The sequence below is a fragment of the Notolepis coatsorum genome (genome assembly GCF_963971535.1).
Source record: "Notolepis coatsorum genome assembly, chromosome: 9".
In the NCBI taxonomy this organism is placed as follows: domain Eukaryota; kingdom Metazoa; phylum Chordata; class Actinopteri; order Aulopiformes; family Paralepididae; genus Notolepis; species Notolepis coatsorum.
Window position 1 is genome coordinate 151,182,557 of NC_140173.1, and position 19,938 is coordinate 151,202,494.

A 19,938-nucleotide genomic window follows, 5' to 3' on the forward strand; every position below is an offset into this window, starting at 1 on the left:
CTCATGATGAACACCTCCCACAATGACTCGGTTCCACACAAAACTGGGTTTAAGTATTTATTAGCAGCAATGATAGTACATAATATACTTTACTTTGGATGCGCTTATAAGGCAAAGGAATGTGCGTAGGCAAATCAATAACGTATGTCCATTCTTATATTACGCAGGAGATAATAATACAACCTGAATCTTAGGAATTATATCTATGGTACTCTGGTAAGATAGCGGGAGATACTGGTAGGGTCCCTCCGGTCGTAAGCCAGCAAGGGGAGAGGATTTGTCGGTAGTAGAGTCTGGGTCAACGATGATAAAGAGACTCCAAGTACAGGAGACGGTGCAATATTCTCTTGATCCGCAGACGAATAACAGCTGTTCTCCGTGGCATGCAGCTCCGCATGGAAGAAAGCTAGCCAGCCTCAGGCTTCTGAGAGGCGGGCTCGACGTTGCTCCTCACAGGGTAAATCCCACACAATTGTGGGTGTAGGCGATTCTCCGCTCCATCAATTACAGGACCAAAAGCAAATATAATCCAGCCGAAAAGGGCTATGCAGTCGTCGGTAGGTTATCCAGTGTACATGATCCACACGGTCCTCGTCTAGGGCTCCTCGGGTGAAAGCGCCAGGGTAAGCAGCCCAGCCTGGATAAGCACACTAGCTGGTACGAGGAAACGTTGGTGATGCTGGTCACTGTAGAACGGTAGCCGCACGATACACTATACATAAATAGACTATTACTGAATTAATAGAATAGGTCGAACTCGACGGTACAGTGTTAAACTCTGATACTTCAGTTATTAATTCGCACGCGGTCTCAATGCTCTATTTGGGGCCAAACAGGCCATACTTCACCGCACGTTGTATCGTGGGTGAGGCTTCAACTTATTGGGTAACTCATTTTCGGGTAACTAACTTCTGTATTCACCTGCGCCGTATTTATACGTTAGGTGAACAAACTAGTACCAGCTTTATTCCTGTCTCGTATCCTTGCGCAGAGCCGTTCATGCCCAGGCATGTCCCCGGCGGTGACTTTGAACTAGACCCTGGAGGTATGGCAATGGCGCCTAAGGGACCGCTGTCCAATAGGAGAACGAAATATTATGGTCTGTACTAGGCTAAAGGGATATTCCGTGTATATGTACAAGGAATACACAAGGGATATCAAACGATATACAAATATTATGCAATATATATCAATCAATAAATATATATATTCGGTTTAATCTGATCCTTCGTAACAGCCGCCTCCTAATTAGTCCCACCTAATTAGATAAGCAGAGACAGATTAACCGCACTGTCCACTACTCAATGTCTGTTGTGAGGGTAGGGCAGTTCACAAAGTCAGGGGGTCATGGTCGTCATCAATAGTGTCGGGGAGCCTTGGCAACTCTATTAGCCTCGCCACGGGCCGGGTGTATATCCGCCCTTGGACGAGCACTTCTGCCGCTCTGACCTTTCCGTCGGCACCAGTGATCACTTTGCTTACGCGGCCGGCCGGCCACGCAGCTCGGGGTAGTGACTGGTCGATAATCATGACGACTGTTCCTTCTGTCAAATTGTCTCTTTCTTTCACCCATTTCTGGCGGGTCTGTAGAGACGGTAGGTAGTGGAGTAGGAAGCTGTTGACTTGACTGTTGACTTGACTGTACCTCCACATTCTTCGGCCGTTCGCTTCTTCAGGCCTGTACATTGTCTGGGGTAGCGCGGGGTCCAGCCGCCCCATCAAGAGTGTGTTGGGGGTGACTGGGTCGACATCTGCTACATCACTTGAGACGTAACCGAGGGGCTTTGAGTTCAATACTCCCTCGATCTCCGTGAGGACTGTCGTGAGGACTTCCTCCGCCACGGTCTGGGCCCCAAGCACGGCGTACAGGGCTGTCTTTATTGAACGTACTTCTCGTTCCCAAGTTCCACCGAAGTGAGGTGCATTCGGGGGATTAAACTGGAAATCAATCTGGTATGGAGCGAGGTGGGTCTTAAGTTCTGGGCCCATAGCTTGGAAGCTCTCTCTCAGCTCTCTTTCTCCGCCTTTGAAGTGTGTCCCGTGATCAGACAATAATATAGACGGTTTCCCTTTCCGCGATGTGAATCTTCGGAAGGCCATAAGGAATGAGTCTGTGCTCATGGTTGGAAGGAGTTCTATGTGTATCGCTCGGGTGGTCATGCATTTGAATACAATACCCCACCGCTTCTCCGTCCCTCTTCCTTTCTTTACATACAGCGGGCCGAAACAGTCCATACCGGTGGAGTGAAAAGGCTTGTCGCCGAGTCGGAGGCGACAGGGGGGTAGGTCAGCCATCCGGGGTATACTGGGATGTGCTCGCCATTTACGACAGTCTAGACAAGTCCGCTGGAAGCGTCGTACTGCTTCTCTTCCTTGCAGTATCCAATAACGACGTCTGATCTCCGCGAAGACTCTCTCTGCCCCGGCGTGGTGGACGTCCTCGTCGTATTTCTTTATGATAAGCTCTGTGACCTTGTGTCGGCTGTTTAAGACTATCGGGTACTTGACGTCATCCGGTAAGTCTGGGGCTCTCCTCAGACGACCACCCACTCTGATGAGATTATGGGCGTCACTCTCAGGGGCTAAGTGGAGCAATCTGCTGTCTGACGGGACTGGCTTTGATCCCTGTAGACAGTCTAGCTCGTCGGGGAACGAGTCTCTCTGGGCTCGCTGTAGCAGAAGAAGTTCTGCATCTTCGTAGTTAGCTGCAGTAATGTCAGTAGTGGGCTGAACCTCTGGGTGGTGCCACAGGAATGTCTTTAGCTGCGCACTCTCAAGGGTGAGGCAGTCGTCTATGTTGGGGTCTGTGGGGACGAGTGTGTGTGTCAACCCACAGAACATAGATTTCTTGTTCTCTGCCTCCTCTTCACTCGCCTCCCGTGGGGTGGGTGTAGGCCACTCTTCTTCCGGGAGCTTGAGGAACTCGGGCCCGTCACTATATAGATTGTGACGGGTGAGGTCATCCAGGGACATTCCCCGGGTGATGACGTCAGCTGGGTTGTGTTTTGTGTCCACATACCTCCAGCTTGCTGCTTCTGTTAAATCTTGGATCTCTGTGATTCTGACTCCCACGAAGACCTTGTATCTACACGAATCAGACTGGATCCATGTGAGTACGGTCATGGAGTCTGACCACAAGATTGTTCTTTGCACCGGGATGGTGAGTTCACGTTGGATTAACGTGGCGAGTTGCGCTCCTGCTAGGGCTGCGCAGAGCTCTAGACGCGGGATAGATTGTTGCTTGCGGGGGGCTATTCTTGAGCGAGCCAGGATGAAGGCAGTATGTATTTCTCCTCCCTCCTCTCGGGCACGCAAGTAGGCCACCGAACCGTAGGCTACTTCGGAGGCGTCGCTGAAGACGTGCAGGTCCATCTGGCACGTCTCCGGCCTCACTGTGGGTGGGAAGTAGCTGCGGCGTATGTTGACACCTGGGAGTGAGCTGAGTTCTGTCTCCCACTCTCTCCATGTGGAGGCAAGGTGTTCGGGTATGGGGTCGTCCCAGCCCTGGTCCTTGTCCCATAACGCTCTTACAATCATCTTTGCCCTGGTGGTGTAAGGTAGAATACATCCCAACGGGTCATATTGTCTGGCGAGTGTTCTGTATACACTCCGTCTTGTGGTCGGTAGTGCAGTCGACCTTCCCTGCTCCTTGGTCAGGGGTGTGTGTTTATAATGGAGCGAGTCTGTTTTGAAGCGCCAGACTAGTCCTAATGTCATTTCTTGGGCTTCTCCTGGGATGGTCGCCATCCAGGTCTCGCTGCTTGCTGCCTTGTCCTCTGGGGAGAGGCTGCGCAATACTTGAGGGTCGCTGCTGGCCCACTGCCGGAGATCAAAGCCGCCTTTGATCAGGGAGGCGCGGAGCTTGAGTAGGAGGGCCTCGGCTTCTTCTGGCGTCGAGACGCTTTGCAGACAGTTGTCCACGTAGAAACTATTTCCTACACTTTGTCGGACCTCTTCATCAGCTGCTGGGTCCTCTGCGACGTGTTTTTGCAGTGCAAACGTAGCACAGCATGGGCTGCATGTGGTTCCGAAAGGGAGGACTTCCCATTGATAGATGGATGGTTGCTCGTCCCCGATCCTCTCTTTCCATAAGAACCGCAGCAGGGGCTTGTCCTCCTCCACTAGTCGCACCTGCAGGAACATCCCTTTGATGTCGCCGCTGATGGCCACCTTGTCTTGGCGGAAACGTAGTAACACGCCTAGTAGAGAGGGGCCGAGTGTTGGGCCGGGCAAGAGCTCTTTATTCAGATTTTGTGATCCGATCTGGTAGCTGCAGTTGAACACAATACGATCCTTGCCGTTGTGGTGGACTTTGTGGTGCGGCACGTACCATGATTCGGTCGTCTGATCGGCCTCTTTAATGTTAATTTTCTTTATGTGTCCCGCTGTGATTAGCTTGTCAATCTCAGCGCGGTACACAGTCGCTTGAGCGGGGTCTCTGGCTAGGCGCCGCTCTGTGTTCAATAGATACCGCTCCGTCGCTTCTTTTGGGGCGTGGAAGGTAGGCATACCCTCTCGCCTCAGGAGTGGAGTTGCGTATCTCATCACTCCGTTGACTTTGACTCTGGTTGTCCCCCGCTCGAGGAGGGCTATAGCATAAATGTCTTCCTTGGAACGAATGTCTTTCTTTTCGTTCTTAAAGGGCATTGTCTCTAGTGTCCATAGCCTCTCGACATGCTGTAGGAGGGTGGTGTCTTCTTCTGTCACTCTGGAGTGGAGGCAGCTAGTGGCTGCTGTTCGGTTAGGAGACCTAGCGAGGGGGCCTTGTAGTGTCCATCCTAGGCGGGTCTCGACTGCTGCAGGACAGCCTCTGGGCCCAGTGTGGACCCGGTCCATCAGGACGATGAGGTGTGCATGGTCGGATCCTATCAGCAGGGTCGGGGTGGCACCGTCTATGAGCGGTATAGGTAGTTGACGCAGGTGCACATATTTATCCATCAGCTTGGCGATGGGGTAGGTGTACTGCGACAGGCCTATGTCTTGGCTGGTGAAAGCGTTAGTGATCCTATACCGTCTCTCTGGCTGCCCGCTTGCTGCGATAGTGAAGGAGACATTCTCGCCCTTTATCGTCTTTAGGTCTCTTCTTATTGTCCGAATCGTCATCGTTTCTTCGCTCCCCCGCAGCCCCAGCTGGGCCGCAGCGGACGCGAGGAGAAGGGTCTTCTCTGACCCGTCGTCATTGGTAACTCAATGTTACGCGGACCACCTTCAAGAGCACCCGGGCGCCCCCGCTGCTGGCGGGGTCAATGTACATAACACTTGCCTTTGTGCTGCTTGAGGGTGCAGGCTTTCTTCTGTTACTGTCATGTAGGACGTCCAAGTGGGCTCCGTCACACCGACTACACCTCTTCTTTAAGCGGCACTCGGCTGCCATGTGACTGCGCGCACATCGGTAACAGCGTCGGTTGGACTTTATCCATTGACTCACCTCGTCGGCGGTCATCTTCTTGAACGTGTCACAGTGTGACAGCCAGTGTTCCTTTTCGCAGTACGGGCACACCATCTTCCACTTCTCTTTTATCGAGGGGGTACTGTGGGTCTTGTTGCTCGGTACTGATTCTGCTTGGTGCATGACGGTCACCAGTCTGCGGCCATCGTTTGCTCTCCTAGGTCCCTCTCTGGAGCTTGGTGTACTCCGCACGAACGTATCCAACCGTAGGCTGCCGACTTCTCTCGCCAGGAAGTCGGCTAGGTCTAGGAGGGATGGCTCGGGACCGTTAGGATCACGGTGGTCTCTTTGCCGCCTGAAGCGCTCTTGTCGGGCGGGCGGAAGCTTCTCTAAAATCATCTCGACATTAGAGTTCGCGTGTAGTTCGTACATACCCTTTTCCTTTTGCGCCCCCAGCATCCCTACCAGGGATTGCACCTTGATAGACAGGTCATCTAGTGAGCGATTGTCTGTGGCTGGGGGTAGACGGTCAATATTCCTTATCTCTTGTATTACGTAGTCCCATATGCGTCCATATCGTTGGTCGAGTGCTGCTAGAGCCGCGGTGTATGGGGTAGTAGAGGTGGAATATGCCAGCGCTATATTGTGCGCTCGGGGCACCTTGAGGTGCTTGAGTAGGATAGCATACTTGTACGGTTCATCAGTTACATTGGACATCATTGTCTCTAAGCACATTCGTAGCTCTGTGTACTGTGCTCTGTTCTCGTGTGTGAAGTCCGGGAACGTCGGTGTGCCAAGGTACGATGCCATGGATGGCTGGCACATCGGTGAGCGTTGGAGGAGAGGCCTCCTAGGCGAGTCTCCTCTTACGTGTCGTGGTGGGCTGGTACCTGCCGGGTACCAAGGCCCGTGTACCCAGGTGCTGTTCCTCGGGGCTGGTCGTGCGTCAAGCTCACCCGTGAATTGAGTCGGGGGTCTGTAGCGCAGAGCCGTGGGGGTAAAGTCTGGGCTGTACTGGACCTCCTGGTCCTGTGGAGTACGGTGATGCTGTTGGGCTTGACTCTCCTCCTCTCCCTCTTCTTCTTCCTCTGCCAGGTCTTCTAGATCCTGTAGTCGTCTATTTAGCCTCTCCGCGGTATAGGCCGGTTCTTCCCTGTGGCTGGGTCTCGCTTGGACCGGTCGGGGAAGGGGTTCGGAGAGGGGTATAGGCTCTCTCTGTTGGCCGGGCTCAGGGTCGCTTGATCGGGTAGGGGAGGGTGCCCTAGACCCTTGTCTTGACGAGGCCCTGGAGCCCCGTGCGGAGGGAGGGGGGGTTACCCTGGCAATCAGCTGCTCCATTATCTGCGCTTGTAATCGGTCGCGCTCGGCTTCGCGCTTGGTGAGAGCGAGGTCGCGCTCTGCTTCACGTTGGGCACCGGCGGCAGCGCGCTGGGCTTCGGCGGCGGCGCGCTGGGCTTCGGCGCGGTCTCTTACCATATTCTCTTCCGTCTGGAGGCGTCTAATCTCTAGGCGTATGCGGTCTTCGTCACTCCGTTGCTGCGCTTGAAGGCGTTCTCGTTCCATGGTAGAATGTTCGCGCTCGCTAAGCGTCTGTGCTTGGAGTCGATCGCGCTCGGTTGAGGCTGCCAGGCTGGCGATAAAGGCCTGCGCCAGTCTCTTGTCCGCCTCGCTGGGGGAAGACGCTGGTTGAGGTGATCTGCTCCTGGTAGTACTCGTTGGAGATCCGTTCTCCTGTTGCGTACCGAGGAGATCCATCTCCGGGGTGCGCGTCCCTTCTTGTGGTGGGTCGGGTTCCATCTCTGGAGGGCTTTCTTTATCCTGGAGCTCTCCGGGGACTACCTCGTCGACGTTGGCGGGGGGTAAAGTCATGTCAGGTCCCTCCTGGTCCCCACCGTGAGCTTGGTCAGTTACGTTAGAACCCACTAGGGTCTCTACTGGTCGGGTAGCCTGGTCGGTAGGGTCGGACATAATTTTACTATCTACCTTTTCCGCGTTTAACGTCTGTAGAAAGCTAGGTAGTATACTGGCAACGTAATCCTCTAAGTACTGAGGTGTCTGCCGTCTACGCTGCGGGCGATCTATTTTAGGAGAACCGTTTTGTGGAGTGTTCATCATTGGCCATGTCAATATTAATACTACTATATTAATATTACGCTAGTTACCCTCCGGCTCGAAGGACCAATTGTAACTGAGGGGTACAATTCCCTGACTGTATTAATAAGTATGGTATCATTAAACCACTACTGTCTTATGTACATTACTACTGGCCATACAGTACACAGGTATCTCATGATGAACACCTCCCACAATGACTCGGTTCCACACAAAACTGGGTTTAAGTATTTATTAGCAGCAATGATAGTACATAATATACTTTACTTTGGATGCGCTTATAAGGCAAAGGAATGTGCGTAGGCAAATCAATAACGTATGTCCATTCTTATATTACGCAGGAGATAATAATACAACCTGAATCTTAGGAATTATATCTATGGTACTCTGGTAAGATAGCGGGAGATACTGGTAGGGTCCCTCCGGTCGTAAGCCAGCAAGAGGAGAGGATCTGTCGGTAGTAGAGTCTGGGTCAACGATGATAAAGAGACTCCAAGTACAGGAGACGGTGCAATAATCTCTTGATCCGCAGACGAATAACAGCTGTTCTCCGTGGCATGCAGCTCCGCATGGAAGAAAGCTAGCCAGCCTCAGGCTTCTGAGAGGCGGGCTCGACGTTGCTCCTCACAGGGTAAATCCCACACAATTGTGGGTGTAGGCGATTCTCCGCTCCATCAATTACAGGACCAAAAGCAAATATAATCCAGCCGAAAAGGGCTATGCAGTCGTCGGTAGGTTATCCAGTGTACATGATCCACACGGTCCTCGTCTAGGGCTCCTCGGGTGAAAGCGCCAGGGTAAGCAGCCCAGCCTGGATAAGCACACTAGCTGGTACGAGGAAACGTTGGTGATGCTGGTCACTGTAGAACGGTAGCCGCACGATACACTATACATAAATAGACTATTACTGAATTAATAGAATAGGTCGAACTCGACGGTACAGCGTTAAACTCTGATACTTCAGTTATTAATTCGCACGCGGTCTCAATGCTCTATTTGGGGCCAAACAGGCCATACTTCACCACACGTTGTATCGTGGGTGAGGCTTCAACTTATTGGGTAACTCATTTTCGGGTAACTAACTTCTGTATTCACCTGCGCCGTATTTATACGTTAGGTGAACAAACTAGTACCAGCTTTATTCCTGTCTCGTATCCTTGCGCAGAGCCGTTCATGCCCAGGCATGTCCCCGGCGGTGACTTTGAACTAGACCCTGGAGGTATGGCAATGGCGCCTAAGGGACCGCTGTCCAATAGGAGAACGAAATATTATGGTCTGTACTAGGCTAAAGGGATATTCCGTGTATATGTACAAGGAATACACAAGGGATATCAAACGATATACAAATATTATGCAATATATATCAATCAATAAATATATATATTCGGTTTAATCTGATCCTTCGTAACAGCATGGGTGTCCCTGATTCGGTTGAATGTTTGCTGTTACTCTGGACATTTAATCTCATTTCTTGTCTCTTTTATATTGCACCTTGCTCTTGTTTTCTTAAATGTACAATACCTTTTTCTGTAATTTTAGTGTATTTCTACTTGTTGCTGCATTGTATGTCTTTTTATCATGTACCTGTGAAGCACTTTGGTTTGGCTTTCAGTCATTTGTAAATGTGCTATAAAAATAAAGCTGACTTGACTTGACTCGACTTGACACATGTTTTAGGTTTTTTTGTGAACAATCCTTTATTTGATTTTTGTTCTCAGACTTTAAACTCTTAAAGTTGAACCCTTTCACTGCCACACTACAGAAGGTTAACCCTTTCACTGCCACACTACAGAAGGTTAACCCTTTTACTATCACACTACAGACGGTAGTGTGGTAGTGAAAAGGGTTAACCCTTTGCCGTGTGGCAGTGAAAGGGTTAACCACCTCTATTGTCGCGGTGAAAGGGTTAAACCATTTGGTAGTGTGGCAGTGAAAGGGTTAAAGTTCCCTGCTCTAACCCCCCCCCCTCTAAGAACCGGGATGTATATACTGAGCTTCTATCCCCAGGCCATCAGGATGCTCAATGACTATCACCCACACACACGTGCACACACTCACTTTAAACAAACCACCTTAAAGGTCCCATGCATTGCTATTCCTTGCACTATTTGGGCAACTTTACACAATTCCTGTGAGTCTATGGAACACATCTGTAAAGTTTCTTAAAAAGAAAAAAAAAAATGTATATTTAAAATGTTAAAGCAAAATGTTTCGACCTCAGGATTTCATGCTGTTTGTGCTGGGCTCCGCCCATAAGCGCTTTGAGTGACAGTCACCCACACAGTCTGCGACTGGCTGACAGAGAGAGAGATAGAGAGATTGATGGGGATACTAATTAATTTCGCAGCGGGGGGGGCATAATCCCACAGGACAATGCATTGGTAACTTGTTTCAAATGACAATATATACCTCTGTGAATATTATTGCATGGAACGGAATACGGGCGTGCGCGTGGGAGCGTGCGCAAAGATATTTTGACAGTGATATGAAGTGCTTCCGACTGCGGGGAGAAGACCCATCCCCGCGGCGCACACACATTTACACACACTCCTGCGCCGCGGCGCCTCTCTCTCTCCCTCTCTCTCGCTCTCTCTCTCTCTCTCCCTCTCTATCTCTCTCTCTCTCTCTCTCGCTCGTTCTCTGCTGTCTGTCGCACCCTCTGTTTGAGGAAGTAATTTCACTGCTCTGTTGTTGAGTGAATTGTGGGCGGTGACTACAACCAGTAGTATTCACGTCAGCAAAACAGGCAAATCAGAACGGCTTAGTTGAGTGAGGGAAGATCTCGTGAACTTGAGACTAGACTGATCAATCACACACTACACTCAATATGATAATTAGAGACACAGACCACATTGATATAATCCACCATTGCTAGGAAACAACACTGGAAAAGGCCATTTATAAACATGTACCTCTACCCCCCCCCCTCCCCCTCATGCTGCTATGACACCTGGCTCCCCCCCCAGGGGACCAATAAAGCAATCGTATTATCTCATCGTATCTTAACCCTTTCACTGCCACACTACCAATGGTTAACCCTTTCACTGTGACAACACATACAGTTAAACCTTCCACTGCCGCGTGACAAAGGGTTAACCCTCTCACTACCACACTACAGAAGTTTAACCCTTTACTATCACACTGACTAGACGGTTAACCTTTCACTACCACACTACAGAAGGTTAACCACTTTACTATCACCCTAGACGGTTAACCTTTCATTACCACACTACAGAAGGTTAACCCTTTACTATCACCCGGCCTAGACGGTTAACCTTTCACTACCACACTACAGAAGGTTAACCCTTTCACTACCACACTACACAGAAGGTTAACCCTTTCACTACCACACTACAGAAGGTTAACCCTCTCACTACCACACTACAGAAGTGTAACCCTTTACTATCACACTGACTAGACGGTTAACCTTTCACTACCACACTACATAAGGTTAACCCTTTACTATCACCCTAGACGGTTAACCTTTCACTACCACACTACAGAAGGTTAACCCTTTCACTACCACACTACAGAAGGTTAACCCTTTCACTACCACACTACAGAAGGTTAACCCTTTCACTACCACACCACAGACAGTTAACCGTCTGTGTAGTGTGATAGTAAAGGGTTAACCTTCTGTAGTGTGGTAGTGAAAGGGTTAATTCAGTGCCCGCAGGACATCATGGTGCTTCTGTATTTCAACCGTACTGTACATATATACCCCAAAAACAAATGTAGGAATCAGCCGCCGCGGAAGGTCTTACCTGCGGCGAGGTCATCAAAGCTGGACCGTGCGTCAGGAAGCCTCAGCAGGGACTTGGGAGTGAAAACGATCAGCTGTGCCGTGGAGAGAGAGAGAGAGAGAGAGAAAGAGAGGGAGTGGAGAGAAAGTTGACGTCAGCTACAAACAGATTGATTCTGTCATCCGTGTCCTAATTGTGAGCTTTGGAGAAAGAAAAAAAAAAAAAACGTTTACGCTAATTTGTTGCCATCATACCACATACGCCGTCGCCCTCTGGGGGGAAACTAAACGCTTCCTTTAACAATCGGATAAATACAAACAAACCCTTTTTGCTGTTCAACCAACCGGGTCCATAATTTCCAGACTTTTGTTTCATAGAAAACAAAAACAGTACCCCCCATTGGTTTCCATCTGTAATTTGCTTGGGAAGTGATTCTCTCACGCTCCGCAAAGCACTGCATTTATAGGTGCGCCGGGGGATCAGTTAAGACGACACTCGCGCCGCCGCCGCCGCGGCTGGGAACTGTGAAGGGGCTCGAGTGAGAGCGGCTCACAAGGCAAGAGGGAGAAAACAAAACACAGACGTCGTCACGCCCGACGCCACTTCAGATAAAGATGAACAAATGTACTTTTAAGAAAAAGTTGAAAAATGCTGTTATGAATAAGGAAATACAGTTGAGTTACTGATTTATTTAGTTAGTATTGTAGTTAGTCAGTTTAGTTAGTATTGTATTTGTGACTAGAGCCTTTGTGTGTTGTTTTTTTCTGTGACACTTTAAAGATATTGAGAATGCACTTATAGGCTAAAGTGTTTCTTATGTTTTTATTGTTTTTTTTTTGTTATTACTGTAATGTAATGTACTGTAATGTTGTAAGTTATGTGTTCGGACCCCAGGAAGAATAGTCTGTAGACTAATGGGGATCCATAAAATTAACAAACAAATAAACAAACTTCAAACAACAACTTGGAGACGCAAACTTCTCAAGGAGACGCATAACCCAGCATACGGGACTTGCGTTAAGAGATTGTTTATGAAGGGTATATAGAGAGCTGTCTGTAAACCTGAGATTATATTCGAGTCATGAGTATAGACAGCAACGCGGTCTCGTCAGGAAGAAAGGTACATAATCTACATTATGTTATAGCCATGATGAGTAATATATTTACTTATTGTATATAATAAGTCATATATTTACATTTGGTATTGACAAAAGTCCAAAACAAACAATGATCGTGGTGTGTTGTAGAGACTAAGACACCCACCCACCCACCCACCCTGATACAAACGGAGCAATACTATGATGATGATGATTCGTTTTTAAAGTTGAACAGTTATGGTTAGGATAGAAAGTTAGGGTTGTCGTTGAGGTTATGCTTAGGGTTATGGTTAGTTTAAGGTAACAGTGTGGTTAGGGTTAAGGCTAGGCACTTTTTTAGGAGTGATCATAAATGAAAAAAATTGTTGGAAGCCTCACATAAGCCATGTAAAGAACAAAAATTTCAAAGAGTGTGGGTATTATGTGGAGGTCAAGGTATTGGCTGAACCAACAATCTTCTGTTATCTTATATAATGCTTTGGTCCTTCCATATTTGAATTATTGTGTTGAGGTGTGGGGAAATACCTATGAAACCAACCTACTTCCTTTGGTTATGCTCCAAAAAAGAGCAATCAGGATTGTAACAAATGAGAGCTACAAAGCACATACAAATTCTTTGTTTTTAAAAGTTTCAGTCCTGAAATTAAAGGACCTGGTGGATTACAAAAAACCGCCCAGTTCATGTACAGAGTCATACACCACAGCCTTCCTGACAAGATACAGAAATTGTTCTGTTTTTTATATTTATGTTTATTTAGGATCCCCATTAGCTTTTGCACTTGGCAAAAGCTATTCTTCCTGGGGTCCGGGACATTCAATACATTACATCATCATCAACATCAACATCAATACATTACATCATCATCAACATCAACATCAATCACATCATCAATTACATCACTATCAACATCAGTTAGAATGATATTGTACAAGATATCCACCAGCAAAAAGCATTCAAATAAAATAACTAAAATAACTAAAATAACTAAAATCAAACAAATAGTGCTTCCTGAGCAGCACTCACCGCCATCAACTTAAACACAACCAACACAGTCAACTGGTTTTCACCGCTATGCCATAATGGCTCAGTGCATGCTCGTCAGCAGATGGCACTTTAACTTCCTCTTGAAGGTAGCCTTGGATTTTATTTCAGCTAAGTAGCTTGGCAATGAGTTCCATTCCATGATAGCTCTGTAAGTCACAGAAGATTTTAGTAGATTTGTTCTCGGTTTAGGTGCCATTAGATGGCCTGACGTAGCTTGTCTAGTCATATGGTCATGTTCTTCTCTTATGTAAACTATATGATCATAAAAATACTGTGGTTTTTTGACAACTTGAACATTTGAGAAAAGTAATGAGACGGGATTGCAGACGTTTCTCAACCGGAAGCCATGATAATTGTCTGTGCATAACTCCAATGTTAGTGCGCTTTGAACAGTGGAGAGCTAGCCTGGCAGCCTTATTTTGAGCTATTTGTAGTTTCTGTATATGTGTTTTTGCTTACGGGACAGTACTCAAGATGTGACAACCAGAGCCTGGATGACTTCTTTCAAAGTGGTTGGTGTTAAATACTTTGTGCATTTTCTTGTCACAGCTATGCTCCTTCCTATTTTTGTTATGATACTGTCAATTTGCTTTGTCCACTTTAAACCAGAATCAAGAACCATGCCAAGCAACTTAGCCTCTTTTACCTGGTCCACTGGCTGACCAGCCAGAGTCAGGCTTAATGTGGATCGCTGCTTAATATGTGCCTGGATCCGAACACCATTGCTTTTGTTTTTGCAATGTTGAGTACCAGTTTGTTATTGTTGACCCAGTCTGTTATGGCTTTAAGCTCTATTCCAAGTATATTGTTTAACTCACTACATGTTGATGCTGTACTGTACATTGTCGAATCGTCAGCATACATGATTACACTAGATTTATTTAATACATAAGGGAGGTCGTTTGTGAATATTGAGTATAGCAAAGGCCCAAGCGAACTTCCCTGTGGGACCCCACACTGCAACACCTTACTTTCAGAAAAGCTCCCATTGAAAAATACTCGCTGGCTTCTCCTAGTCAGGTAGGTCTCCATCCAACACATAGCAACAGAGCCAAAGCCATAGCATTTGAGTTTGTTCAGCAGCAGACTATGATCGATCACATCGAAAGCTGCGCTAAAGTCTAACATCACAGCTCCAACAAGCCTCCTATCATCCATGCTCTTAAACCATTCGTCGGTCATTTGGGCAAGTGCTGTGCTTGTAGAGTGACCATCTGCATGTTGGTAGTTCGTTATCAGACTATTACTTGAAAAGTATTTTTTTTTTTTTTTTTTTTTCTATCTTTCCCCCCCTCCATTTTCCTCCGATTTTCTCCCATCCCAATGTTAGTCGTTCTGCCAATTCCCAATCCCCTTCCTGGTCGCTGCGCACTTACCCCCCACAGTCGGTCTGGGAAAGTGGAGGCTATCACGTGCTTCCTCCGACACACGTCCAGCCAATCAACCGCTTCTTTTCACCTGGCAGCGCGGACTCTCATTGAGAGGGCGTAGCGTGTGGGAGGATCACACTATCCCACTCAAGTCCTATCCGCGCTTAGCAGGCGCCCCGACCGAACTGTAGGAGTCGCTGTTTACAACGACCCGGACCCACCCCGCCAGCTTCTCCCACCCTCTAATACTGCCAATTGTATTAGTGTGAACGGCCAGCCAAGCTGGTGACAACCCCGGAGCTGTGAGCTGGATTCGAACAGGCGAATCTAGCCGCTCCGGGGATTGGTGACGAACGCAATCTCCGTTACGCCACCTGACCGCCCACTTGAAAAGTAGTTTTGAATTTGGGTGTATACAATTTTTTCTATTATTTTACTTAACACTGGGAGGAGACTTATGGGTCGACTATTGGAACCAGCGAAGGGTTTCGTTTGTCCTTAGGTAATGGGATAATCTTGGCTTCCTTCCAGATCTCAGGGCACACACCTTGCTCTAAACAGTTATTGAAGATGTGACTTAATGGCTTAGATATGTATTTGGCAGTCATTTTGAGCAGTTTACCATCCAAGTTGTCAATACCAGGAGATTTATCATCAGACAGGTGTAAAAGCATATTTTCAACATTTTCCTCTGTAACATGGTGGAATTCAAACATGCACTGCCTCTCCTTCATGATACAATCTTTAGTGATGTTATGTGACACTGTGTCCTCGACTGCACCCATGGCATTCCTCAGCTTGTCTACTTTATTTGTAAAGTAATCATTAAAATGATTTGCAATATCTGCTGGCTTGGTAAGGAATTTACCCTCTGTTTCTATAAAGGAAGGATACATGTTTGAGTTCCTCCCCATTATGTTATTTAACGTTCTCCATAATTTTTTTCCAAAATTTTTAGAATCACTGATTTTCTGCATGTAGTATTCCTTCTTTCTACATTTATTCAATTTGGTTACCGCGTTTCTTAGTTTACAGTAATGTTGTTTGTCACATGGATTGCCTGTTCTATTTGCGTTTTTTTTTTTTTTGCATCATCTCATTGGACCATCAGACTTCTCATCTCATTATTCAACCACGGTGCACACTTTGACCGTGCCGACCATTTTCTCATTGGAGCATGCTGATCGGCTATCCCCATGAAATACTTCATAAATTCTCCCAGTGCTTTTTCTGGGTTTTCTTCATGGCAAACATCAAACCATTGCGTATTCTTTACCTCCTCCACAAATTGTGCTGGATTAAACCCCTTATAAGACCTTCTATAATTTATCTTGGAGCCAGCTTTAGGTATTTTGGTCTTCCGTACAATGGCAACTAGGTTATGATCACTAAAACCAACTGTAAGTGACAACACTTTAGTGCAGGGCTCTGGCCTGTTAGTATATTATATGATCAATGCAGGTTGTTGTAATGGCCCCATGTTTATTTGTGGCCATTCTCGTTGGTGATGTCATTACCTGAGTCATATTACACATTTTGGCAGCTAATGCAATCTTGTTCCACATGGGGCATTTCTCATTGAAGGCACTGATATTCAGGTCTCCCATGAAATATATTTCACTATTACATTCAGCTGTGTTGTCTAACATTTCACATATACCATGTAGATAATTTGAACTGGCACTTGGTGGCCTATAACAGCATCCAATTAATATGGGTTTTAAATTCGGCAATTGTAATTGTAACCATAAGGCTTCTATTTCATTTTTCATTAAGTCGTATCGTACTTTAGCTGGAATATGATTCTGTACATAAATCAGAACTCCACCACCATTCTTATCTCTATCCTTTCTGAACAGATTGTAACCATGCATTGCAACCTCCGAATCACCAAAAGATGAGTCCAGGTGTGTTTCTGTGATAGCAAGTATGTGTATATTATTTGATTCTACCAAGTGGCATAATTCATGAGAGAGCTGGACTTCAAAGATATAACCTTAGAGGGAAACTCAAACTGGAACAGCAATCTTCAAGAACAACCAGGAAGGCTATGTGTATTTCTCTGTGTGGAGTTACCTTGTGGAATGATCTGGAGGAGGAGATCAAATCCAGTCAATCCATAAATATATTAAAGAGGAAGTTCAAAAAGATGGTGTTCACAAATTATACCAGGGAGGAAGACCAACGTATTGTATGAGAATGATTTGAAGGGTGACATGAGAGTATAGTCTGTGTGTGTGTGTACGTGTGTGTGTACGTGTGTGTGTGTGTGTGTGTGTGTGTGTGTGTGTGTGTGTGTGTGTGTGTGTGTGTGTGTGTGTGTGTGTGTGTGTGTGTGTGTGTGTGTGTGTGTGTGTGTGTGTGTGTAGTTGAAGTATTTGCAAATTGTATTGTATTATATGTATTGGTAATCGTGCCATATACTTGCTGAAGTATATATAATGTTATATATAATATAGTTATTGATGGGGGATGGAAACATATAAGCTTTGCTTCTTCCATCTCCTTTTCGAACAGTGTATAGTTTCTGGGTGTTTTATTTATATTTTTTTTGGGGGGGGGGTTCCTCTTTTCCCATTTCATTTATTTTCAAATGTTGTTTTGCCGGACAATGGTAAATGTAGCCAAACTAACACTGTGGTTTGAAATAAAACTATTGAATCTTGAATCTTAATAAGTCATATATTTACATTTTGTATATTGACAAAAGTCCAAAACAAACAATGATCGTGGTATGTTGTAGACTAAGACTCTTGCCTCCCATGTGAGCGTCTGGGTTTTGTTCTCCAGCAGTGGAACTCAAACATTTTCGGAAAATGTTGAAAGTACATTTCATTTGTACATTTTGTACTTTCATTTGTACAAATGTACTTTCATTTGTAAATTTTGTACTTTCATTTGTACAAATGTACATGTACGTATGTACATTTGTAAATACATAAATACTTATTTGTAATATGTAGGTACACATTGTACATTTTCATGAATACGTCAATATATGACTCATGGCTATAACATAACGTACAATATGTACATTTCTCCTGCGGTCGATGAGTACGTTATTTACATTATTTTAAACGAGAACGAGCTGGTGTAAGATGTATTGTAGGTTCATGAAGCTATAGCTGGTGTAGGATGTATTGTAGGTTCATGAAGTTATAGCTGGTGTAAGATGTATTGTAGGTTCATGAAGTTATAGCTGGTGTAAGATGTATTGTAGGTTAATGAAGTTATGGAGTAGATCACCACACAGATGAAACTTGCTATTGCATGCACTTATCTGTGTTTCTTATCTTATCTTATCTGTGTAAATATTTAAAAAAAAAATTAATCTAACCCTAACTAACCTTACTGTCTGTCATGCACTTGTCCTAATACTAACCTACACTGTAGCACTCAACACTCTGATGAACATTGTTACTCAGCTGATAGAGTTGTACCCTTCCTGCTGTCTTGTCGTACAAAACTTGTAAGTCGATTTGGATAAAAGCGTTCAGCTAAATGACTAAATGTAAATGTAAATTATATGAGTGCATGCTTACCAACTGTCTCGCCTGTTTTATTGCAACACTACTATCACGACATCTAAGAAGGGAGATCCCCCCTTGAACGGCCCTTCTAAGGTTTCTCTCCTCCACATTGCCTGTGGTGAATTTTTTTCCTATTGCTAGGTTTTAGTGAGTTTTTTCTTACCTGTCTGGGAGTGTTGCATTCATTTATCTGATTTATTTAAAAAGAAATTGGACTTTAAGGTGTTTTTGTTTTGTTCTTGATTTATTGTGATGTTTCTTCTTGACTTGTTTAACACTTTGAATGCTATCCACGAGTTTTCTCAGGTTGAATGCCCACTCATGAGAATATTCGTTTTATTCTGTTTTTTATTTTATTTTTTTTAACTTTGACCAGTCAGCTGGTTCTTTTTAGCGTTTATCGCTTTTTCGTCGCATTCATACTTGGTCAAGTTCGACCGACAGAAGCAGGCTGAAAGGGTTCAGATGGGGGGAAAGACACTCTGGGAAAGGCACGGCTGCCGTCCGGGATTCGAACGCGCTCAGCCCCAGATCCGCGCGAGCACGGTTGTCCACGGCGCTGAAATAGCACTCGCGGTACGTGGTGAGCTACTGGAGCTCCCCTATTCTGTTTTTTTTTTATAAGCGATCTGAAATCATATTGCATCAAGCGTCCCTACCGTTGGAGATCCAGTCACCCCAGGCGCTCAGATGTGAAAAAAGCACCCCCTATCGTCTCCCAGATGGTAAATCACCCTTTTGGATTGGACTCAATGAAAATGAATGGGGAAAGAAAACCCGCACTCCCACATTTTACTTCTCACTCATGTAACCGGGGTCTACCAGAGTTCACTCTGGAGCCTCGGAGCCACGGCTAATGTGTTTTACTGTATACACGATGGATCAATCAAATGAGCAATTTTTTCGAATGGCGATCGGGAATTGGAATAAACCATTTGGATACCATCTGATCTCAGGTAAGGTATCTATGTTATCAGTATTAGGATAATCAGACTCGTTTTCACAGAGATATAAGCTTTTATGTGATTATGGTGATAGGCTGTTTGACTCTGCTTGCGGTCAAGAAATAGGAGAATCGATTTTCAACTGGCGGCACGAGCGTGCATGCGTACACAAAATATACTATCGATCATCTAGCATTTATTTGAAAATGATTCATAAATAGGCCGAAAAATGACAACGTTCTAGAATATTCCAGTAAAAGGCGATTATCATAGAATGTGTTGTTTTTTCTGTGAAAACGAGTGATTTTCAAAATGCTAGAAAACGGAAATGAAGCGATAAAAAAACAATCTGCCATGACAATGTTGACTGGAAAATGAGTCTTTGATAAGCGACGGGCAGATTAGACACATAATTTAAAACATAGATTAGGCGATATTAACGTTAACATTGGAGTGGATGTGGGCATTCAAGGGGGTAAAAAGGAAAACACGGCTGGCTCCCAAAGTGTTAAAGAAGACGTGTCCGGCCCATGGGGACATTAAGGTGTGTTGTCGGGCCTTACAAATAAATGTGATTTTGATTTTGATTTACAAATACATTTGATTTTGATTTTGATTTACAAATAAATAAATAAATAAATGTGATTTGAGATGCTGCTGGCTCCTCACCGGTTTCCTGAAGGGCAGTAGAATCTGCCGTCGCAGCAC

At 45.8% G+C, this 19,938-nt stretch overlaps 1 protein-coding gene across 1 annotated transcript in view; it reads right to left on the bottom strand.

Moving 5' to 3' along the window:
- Window positions 1-19,938, bottom strand: part of LOC311234376 (2-oxoglutarate dehydrogenase-like, mitochondrial) — a gene marked incomplete at its 3' end in the record, with an annotated part of 81,746 nt that overhangs the window by 8,804 nt on the left and 53,004 nt on the right. The window contains 2 exon segments of the mRNA XM_084321539.1: window positions 11,266-11,338; window positions 19,900-19,938. The exon segment at window positions 19,900-19,938 is cut by the window's right edge and continues 87 nt beyond it. Coding sequence (XP_084177665.1) covers window positions 11,266-11,338; window positions 19,900-19,938 — 112 coding nt within the window.